This window comes from Ziziphus jujuba, chromosome 1, assembly GCF_031755915.1.
Source record: "Ziziphus jujuba cultivar Dongzao chromosome 1, ASM3175591v1".
Classification (NCBI taxonomy): Eukaryota; Viridiplantae; Streptophyta; class Magnoliopsida; order Rosales; family Rhamnaceae; genus Ziziphus; species Ziziphus jujuba.
In genome coordinates, this window is record NC_083379.1 from 1,961,699 (window position 1) to 1,971,463 (window position 9,765).

The 9,765-nt window shown below is 30.9% G+C and overlaps 1 protein-coding gene across 1 annotated transcript; it reads right to left on the bottom strand.

Moving 5' to 3' along the window:
- Nucleotides 1-3,691: 3,691 nt before the first annotated feature.
- On the bottom strand, nucleotides 3,692-9,028 carry LOC107419572 (protein CHLOROPLAST IMPORT APPARATUS 2). Its single transcript, XM_048477796.2, is given in 5 exon segments — nucleotides 3,692-4,072; nucleotides 6,124-6,279; nucleotides 6,829-7,409; nucleotides 7,471-7,528; nucleotides 7,531-9,028. Coding segments are annotated over 5 exon segments (1,188 nt in total). The 5' UTR covers nucleotides 7,876-9,028; the 3' UTR covers nucleotides 3,692-4,024.
- Between the last annotated feature and the right edge of the window lie 737 nt (nucleotides 9,029-9,765).

Sequence of the window (9,765 nt, forward strand, 5' to 3'; positions counted from 1 at the left end):
TTTTATATATTTTTTAAAATATTTTTAATAAAACTGTTATTTTCATTAAATTTTATATCTCATTATTTCTATTTTCAATTATTTGTATCATATATAGAATATCTTACCTTATAAATATTAATCAAATCCTATATAAATATGTATATTTATGATTAATAAAAACTATGTCTTGACATATTTTCCAAAAAATCTTCAATTATCTTTTATGTTAAATATTAGATATTAGATAATTTAATATTGAATAATTAATTATCCATTTTTAAATTTAAATTTAAATTTAGTGAATATCATTATAGTTCAAGTTTATCCTTTTTTTTATATTCAAGAATATAATAATAATATTATAAAAATAATTAAATAGTAGAATAATTATTTAATAATATTATCATTTTTGTAAATAAAATAAATTAACATAGGATAGCAATCAATATTTGAGATTGAGTAAGATCACAAAAATCAACACAATTATAATTATGAATCAAATTTATGATCATTAATCTTATACAATTTTTATTACGTTGTATAGTTACCAAAAAAGATTTATATTATCTTAAACTCTAAACCCAAAACTAAAAAATATTTAATTATACTTTTAAATACAAAATCCACATTTTATATAAAATCGATTTTATAGTGCTTAAGATTATTGAAATCTTATCATATATATACATATATATAAGTACATTTTAATCATTTTTTGAAAAATATTGAAAAAAAGCATTATCCACTTTAAATTTATGATAAAAAGATCAATCTCATTATTAATTACCATATATTTATCTTATCATTTTATAATAAAACTATATTTATTGCATATTCACATATAAATATGTATTAGTGTATAGAGTTTTTGTATAAAATATCTTTGATAATAAAAATATATTTTATTATATACATTTTTTTATCTTATCTTTAAAAAATTCAAAAAGAAACTAAATAAGGACAAAAAAGAAATTCCCTTGCCAAGTTTCGTCCCATCACCAAAAATTAACTTTCGTGCACACATATTATGGAAATTTTTAAAAATTAAGATTAAACTTTTCCTTCCAAATTCTATGAAAATTGTGAAATTTTTATTTATGGAAATATAATTTATATAAATTATTTGTGGAGGTATCATTTATGTAAATTATGCTAAAATTATTATACACATTATTGCAAAGACTTATAGCCAAATTTTAATAATACTCACACATTATAAAAATTTTCTAAAATCAAGATCAAATTATTCATTTTAATTTTTATAAAGAATGTGAAATTTTTCAAACAGTTTTATTTTTGGACTTTAATTTTTTTTTTAATGCCTTTGGAAGGAAATAAAATAAATATAAAGATGATATATGGCAATGAATTTAAACTTGTGGAATTTTTAAAACAATTTTATTTTTGAATTTTAGATTTTATTTTTATTTTTTTTAATAATACTCTTGGAGGAAAACAGAATGGATATAAGGATGAAATGTGGTAAAGAAAATTTCTCACTGTCTTACTTTTATATATTATATAGATATAGATATAGATGCCTAAATTTTGGCTGCCAAAAAAAAAAAAAAAAAACTAAATTTTGAAATTTTACATAAATCCATCTCCATTTTTGAAAATTATTTCTATAGCCTTCTGCGAATTTTTTTTTTTTTTCTACTTTAACCCCTTAATCAGAGGTGTACACGGGCCGGATCGATCATGTTTTGGATAAATAATAATGGATCTGATCTTGTCGGGATTGATCGGGTTTGCATCTAATACAACCCAACATACCATGGCAATCCAATCCAACCCGATAAACCATAACATTCCTAATCCAACTGATTCAATGATGGTCAAATCGAATTAAGTTGGATTAAGTTAGATGATCAAGTAAAACCTCAAATTGAAAGAATTCTAAAAAATTTAAAAAATACTAGGAAAAAAAAAATTGTGTTTTGGAAAAAAATAAATAAAAATTTTCCATGGCAAGATTATTGCTTCAAGCAAGACCAGACTAGGTGCTCAAACAAGAACAAAAGAAGCATACTAAGTACCAACCAATGAGGGGCATACTGATTAGCAATTAGGCAAACTCAGGTTCTGCCTCTGGACTTTCTGGTGAAAGGGATTCATGGTGCTATGGAGATCTCCTATGGCTTATGGTGATGTCGGTAGTGAGATTAAGAAGAATGGTAGGTGATGAAACGGAGCGAGAGAGTTGAAACGGAGAGAAGAAAAAGGAGAACCAATTTTAAGGCAAAATAGATTTGGGATTTTTAATTTGGCATGTCTTGTTTGCAGTAACAAGAATATATGGAAAAATCAAAATTATATAAAAATTATATAATCGAGTTAAACAAACAAATCCAAAACCCGCCTAATTAACATTGGTTTCTTTTATTATTGGATTGGGATAGATCAGGTTGATCAGCTTTATGAACACCCTTACATTAACAATCAAAATCCATTCATGATGAAGCAAATGGAAGGAAACTCATCCCTGGTTTCGAAGTTATGGGTTTAATTCTAATAAGCCATATTTGTATTTTGTGGTGCGCTCCAACATACTTAAATTTTATGGGAAGGAGCTTGTATATTGTTAGTCCTGAATTAAAAACAACTTCATTGGAAGATGCATTATTTTTCCCTTTTTAAAAATTAAAAAAAAAAATTTGTTACAAATAATCCTATTTTTTATTTACATACTTTTTATATTCAAACAACAATTATGATTTTATTTTGTAATTTTCTTAAACATAAATTTCGTGAAAAGGATTAGAAAGTTAAAAAAAAAAAAAAAAAAATTCCTTGTAAATTTCTGTTTTTGTGTATACGGAAAATGAAGGAAAAAAAGTTAAAATTGTAAACTTGAATAAAATATAAGTTAACTTAGATTTGACTAGCAAATCCCCTTTTTTTCCTTTTTTGTTTTTTTTTCAAAAGAAAAAAAGGGTTAAAAGCTTTCTTTCATTTAGAAAGGTGCATCTCTTTTTAAAGAATGATGCAGAAAAAGTATAAGATTCATCTTGATGCTGCGAAATGAAAAGTTCAAAAGCTCAATTTCATTTTCCAAATAAATTAATGTAATCTGCCTCATTCATTCACACCAAAAAAATAAAAATAAAAAAATAAAAAAATGTAATCTGCTTCAATCAATTTTATGTCACAATTGCACAACTCCATTTTAATTTCAAAAAAGTAGTTACCTATTAATGAATAAGATACTTGTGCACTGGTTTGTATATATATGCATGTGAACATCAATGTCCGACCAGCTATGTTCTCAATGAATTGCCACTTATGATTTATATTAATGTGCTTGTCTTTTTTTTCTTTTCTTTTTTGTTGTGGGGGGGTGTGGGGTGGGGTGTTTGGGGGCGGCTAGAATAAAACTGTTTTATAAAGCAAAAAAGCCACAGAAAAAAATCTGCAGGGGGAGTTGGCTACTAGCCTCACTCCTGGCTTACAAAATAAGGAAAAGAACTGGGGAGAGTGTTCAGAGACAAAACACCACTCATGCCATTTTTAACGGCCCAGTTACTAACAAAATGAGCTAGAAAATTCTTGTCATGTATATGACATGCAAAAGAAGTATAAATTATCTATTTAAGAGTTTCACTTTATATATGTGGAAGAAATGAAAATGCTACAAAACAAAAGATACGATCTAGCTTCAAAGCGAATCAATGTCAAGCAAAGCCAAAAATGTAGTCTAAGACATGAATTATTAGCAAAGCTGTTGATGAATTGATTAATTTCAATTACCACGCCTCAAGTACCTTTCTGTGCTATAAATTGCATGCTAACAAAATCCTCTTTACCTACTTTGGATCAAAGAAAGAAACAAAAGCATATTTTATAGACTAGAAAACAAAGAGAATACATGAGAACCTAAGGCTAAAAGTTGTTGGATTCTCCACGCTCCTCTTCTAAACTGGTCTCCATCTCTTTAGCTTCTTAGTGTAAGAGAAAAAAATAGGCAAAGAAAAGCAAAATGGACAAAAAAAACAAGAAAGAAGGGAAGGGCATAAAGCTTAGGCGCTATATATTTTCCTCTTCATCTTTGAGCATTCATGCTAGAGTTTGGCCTTCTAACAAATCTTCCCTGTGAAAAAGAAACAAAATTAACATTATCTTTTTTGGTAATAACAACATAAATTAATTAGATACGGAAAGATAGGACCACTAAGCACGGCATAATTTGACTTTGAGTTATGAATTTGGAAAATATATTTAGAGTTAAGAAATTAAAGGATTGGAGTTGTCGGTGGTTCCAAAAGTTACCCAAAACTTTCTTAAATAATTAAAGAATAGTCAACAACACTACAGTGGAAATAGTTTTAGCAGAAGAAACATAACATGTGGACCCAATAACTAATCATTTGCAAATTCTAAACCCAACAACCAATTATGGAGACAATTCATTTGTTAATTAATAACATATAGTTCGATTAACAATACTCCAATTTTCTGAAAATAAAAAATTATTGTTCGGAGGAACATATTTCATATTAAATTTTTATTGCAAGGGGGAATTTTCGTTATTTTGACATCTATTATTCACCTAAATCAACATTTATTCATGACCAATAATCTAATGAAACAAAAATTCTATAATTTAATCAGTTATCACTGAAACACCCAAAAAAAAAAAAAAAGATTATCCAATAAAAAAAAAAAGATTGAAAAAATTTTAGTAGTCTAAGGAATTAAGAAAAGGGTAAAATATAGATAGTTTATTATTCGTATTTAACTTTTTTATAGAATTTGACTAAAAATAATGGAAATTATATATATATATATATATATATAAATACACACATGAAACTTAATCATTAAGTTTTTTCCCCACACCCCCCCCCCCCCCCCCCCCCCCCCCCCCCCCCCCAACAAAAGAAAATTCAATTATTAAGTTGAGACAGGGCTGAGTAAGTAGAATAAAAATAGAAGCAGATTAGTGTATTTGATGAAAAATAAGATACGTGAGTGTAATTTTTTATTTTTTTCCCTCAAAAAAATCTAACAGCAAACCAATTTAACATATGTCATAATTCATATGTAAAATAACCTTAAATTTGTTTAAATAATTAACAAATACATAAATGATTCAAAGTATGTGAACTCTTATTATAATCATCGAAAATATATTTTATAAAAAGTTGTCCATGCACAAGGAATCTTATTGCATTACTTTTATGGAATCTTTCAACTTGTGTTTGAGTTGTGTGGTTTTAATTCCTTTTTATTTGCATTTAATCTTAATATATTTTTTACGATTCCACACGTCTAAAGCCAAGTTAGATGATATACAAAATAGCCAAAATTTATACTTTTTTTTTTTTATTGATCTGTTTCAACCGATAAGAAAAAAAGATTTTGTTTTCTTTAAATTAAAAGAGTTTTTTTTTTCCAATTAAAAAAAAGTCAATCAAACAATAAAAGATTTTTCTTTTTATATTAACTATATAAAGATTAAAACTCTATTTTTCCCCCTCCATGTTGCCTTATGTTTTAACTATAAAATATATTGTATTTTTTACTTCATGTTTGATTATTTATTATTCATATGCAAATTTCATACCAAAAGCACTTTCTTGTGACATTCAGCCACAAGTTTTAAAAAATGATTCAAAATTCAAAAAATGAAATTCAGCCACAAAAATCAAAAAATGATTCAAACAAACTCCAAAAAGTATCTATACCGACCAAACGAAAAAAAAAAAAAAAACCTCAACCATCACTAATCTGTTGTCAATGTGAGAAATTCGATTTTCTAAAAACTAATTTTAAAATTTTATTTTCAAACATATTAAAAACAATCCTGCGATTTGTAATTAACAGGATTTAAATGTAAATTATGTTGCTCATTAGTCATTTCTTTCTTAGTTGTTCAACTACGATTAGCAATATAAAACATACTCATAATCATTGAACAATTATTATTATTATTTTAATATAAATTTGAATAATTACTACAAACATGCAGACCACATGATCCTTTTTAACTCATAAAAATCCATTCAATAGATTTGATAAAAAAAACATGTACGATCAGGAAAAATAATTACCGCAAAAAACGAATTTGATGGGCCCCAACAACCCCCAACATTAGACAATCAGCCAATGGTGTTAAATAGGGTGGTCCATCCATCATACCTTCATTCTGGGCCGTCGATCAGCATTGACTTTCCTGACCTGGTACCTGATCTTCTTCGAGAAGAGTCGCGTACGTCGTTTTTCCTTGTAGCGAAGCACGCTAGCTTCTCTCACTGCCCCCGCGTCCGGAAATAAATCGATCTGCGCCAGCCTGGCCTGCCAAAACCATTACAAAGAGAAATAAATTCAGTGCTACGAGTTGCATTGTTGCACGCACTAGAAAACGAACATGTGTCGTTTTCGGATACATTCTGGTCACTTTTATTGGTGAAAATACCATATTGCCCTCAAAAAAATTTGAATTATCGCATTTCCAATGAGGCAAAGGGACTATGCGTTCTCAAATCAAAACCCCTTTTTCTCTTAAAATATTGGAGTAAAATAAGGGAAAAAACTGAAATATTGGTGGGCCAAGGGTCCCACTTTGTTGCACCCAAGTGAAGGGGGCGTCGAAACACGCTCTCTTTCTTTTTTTTTTTTTTTTTTTTTTTTTTGGGGGGTGAGTTTGAGCTCGGTTTTTTCAGTTTCACTGAAACTAATGAAGCAAACAGAAACTGAGAGTTTTGGTTTCGATTCAAAATTTTCCATCAAAAATTCGAAACAAACAGCCGTTTTTTGTTTTTGTTTTTTGTAATTTTTTTTTTTTCCCCTTTCAGTTTAAGTTTTCCTGGACTTTGATTTCCGGGCAGGAGATGAGAAACATACGGAGACGTCATTTCCCGGAGCATCAGACCCCGGAGCTTCATCGGAAAACGGTGAGCCTTTGTCGGACCAAGCCTCCAAAACGTTGTCGTAATTGAGTTTCAGCAACAACCCGGAATTGGGTTTTTGGATGGGATTCTCTTTCGGTGGTTCCATTACGGTCTTGGTTTCTGGGGAAGCTTTTTCTACCTTCTTCTTCTTCTTCTTCTTCTCTGCTGCCGGACATAGAGTCGGAGCTTTATGGAATTTGGGGGAGATTTGGAGGACATCGACGGTCGGAAAATTCCACCAATTGGCTTCCTCGACCTGTCTCAAAGCTCTCACACCACCCCTTCTCGGTCCCAAACCCAAATCGAATCTCCCGCCAAATCCCAAACCCATTGGATTTCCATACCAAGAACAACTGGTTTGGGTCTGTCCACCACCACCTTTGGACGACTCATCGACCGCCTCCGCGTTCATACTCAGATTCAGATTCCCCATGATACTGTCAATACCCTCTTCGATTTCTTCGTCGAGAATCGATTCTGCGTCGAAATCTTCTTGGTAATCGTTGTTGCAAAATTCCATAGAGCTGGAATTCGCTAGGGAATCCATTTCACCTGGGCTGTTGCAAAGCAACGATTTTTCCAATGAATTCGTGACTCTGGGCTCGATTCGGGAATTGGGTTTTTCCGGTTGGATTGGTTGGTGAAGCAAGAAACCCGAATCGTCATCGATGACTCGGAAAGGTAAGAGCAACTCTTCGGATTGGTCCGAGAAAGAGTCGTTGGGCTTGGTGAATTTGCGACGATTCTCGAGGTGTTTCGTGGAGAAGATGTTTGGGTAAGCCGTAGAGAGCAATGCGGCTGCTTCATTGTATATTTGGTTCGGACGCTTTCGAGGGGTTCTTGGCTTCCGGGTTGAGATTGTTAGACCCGAATTGCTCGATTCTGAGATGGTCGAAGATGGAGAAGATGTGTGTGAGGTTCGGGTTGATGTGGATGGAGATTTCACTATTTCGAGGTCGAAAGCATAGGTTCTTCCGCCACCACTTAAACACGAAGACATTTCTTTTTTCTCTTTTTCTTTTTTTCCCCTAGATGATTTCAAGGTGGAAAGCAGAGAAAAAGATTGGTGGGGATTTAAGCTCTAAAACCCAGAATTCAGAATGAATTCAGATTCAGATATTAGAGGTGGAAATGAACACATGGAATTGACTAACTAAATTGAGGTTTAAAACCTCGAATTCGGATTGAATTTTCAACTTTGTGACAGATACAAGTTTGAAAATTGGGACCTTTTAGATCCGAAGAAACAGAAACCGAGACCAAATTCGCAAGCTTTGATGAAAACCCATTTTCAAAGACACTGGAATTTTTCAGAATTTGATAGAACTTGGTACTTAGGGAATCCTCAAACCCAACTCCAAAAGAAAAGATGTGTAGCTTAGTTCACTATTTGCTTTGAACTGACCAAGGAAAGGAAGAAAAAGCTCCTGACAAATAGGTACAAAACCCTAAACCCTCAAAGTAAAATGAACAAAAGTTCTTTTAAGAAAAGAAGGAAAAAAAGGGGTGAGAAAAAGCCAAGCGTTTGCAACTTAAAAAGAAATAAATAAATAAGAGGAGCAATCAAAACCCTCTTAAAATATAAAAATCTCGAAGACCCTTTCAAGCTGACGAATCAAAATTTCAAAAGAAAGATACCAAAAATTTCCCAAAACCAAAAGACCCTAACTAGAACAAAAATTATATAAAAATAGGCAAATTTTCTGTTCTGTTCCTCAAAAAAACAGATATCCCAAAACCCCATAAACAACCCAGATACGAGATATCCAAACTATCATGAGAGTAGGTTTTGGCTAAAAGGAATAAGAAATACCTAATATAGGAAAGTTGCCCAATAAGGGAATAATTAAAAAACGGAGTATTCAGTGAAAATTTAGCATAAAAACAGTCACCAGATACAGAGAAGCACAGATAGAGAAGAGGTGGGAGCAGAAGTGGTGAAGGTGTTGGGCAGAGAGAGTAGCTCACGAGAGGTTGGAGCAGATAAAAGGAAAAAAGAACCGTTGGGAGAGTCTATACATAGAGGCAAATGGGCAGAGAAACATACTCTCTCTCTCTCTCTCTCTCTCTCTCTCGCAAAGAGGGGACTATAAGAGATTTAGAAAGTGTATTTGTTTGAGTGACAGAGATGAGAACAGAGGAAGAGACAATTTTCAGTCTCAGCGCCTGTGTGTGTAGGACCACTTTTTGCTTATGTTCTCCTTTTTTATCCTCTTTTCACCAGTTCAATTATTTTTAATACTTATTTACTATATTGGCCTTGTTCTTTTGTTTGCTTATTATTCATAGCCCTGGTTCTTAATATAACTCTACTAACAATTTTTGTTTGAACAATACAATTTTTTTTTATTTTATTTGCTACATTACGTCATCATGTCGCATTTGTTGATTGCAAAATTTTTTTTGTTACTTTTTAGTTGTTAATTAGGCTGGCTCGAATTACTCAACAATTTCCAATCTAGTTCATTTATAAACTCAATTTATTTCATGCATAAAATGCAGTTGACTTGAGATTTTATTCTAAAGTTAAAAAGTCATAAAGGTTGTCAAATTTTGGTCAATTTTGCTAGCAATTACATTGGATGCCTAAGATCGCATGTACTAAAATATTAGTAAATAGTCCAACTCTAATATAAGGTAAAATAGACAATAAGAGCTAGCTTGGTAGAAAATTAAAGTCTAAAAAAATAACTCTAAGTCCAAATTATCCAAATCATATAAAAATCAAATTAGGCTAGTTCAGATGGATTGCCTCTTGCATTTATGCCTAACTGGGTTTAAAACATCAAATATGTTTTCCTATTAGGTTAGGATTTGTTGTAACAATAAAGCAATGAAGAAATTAAATAAGAATGAGTGGCATTTTATGTGAATATGTGGATAGAGAATG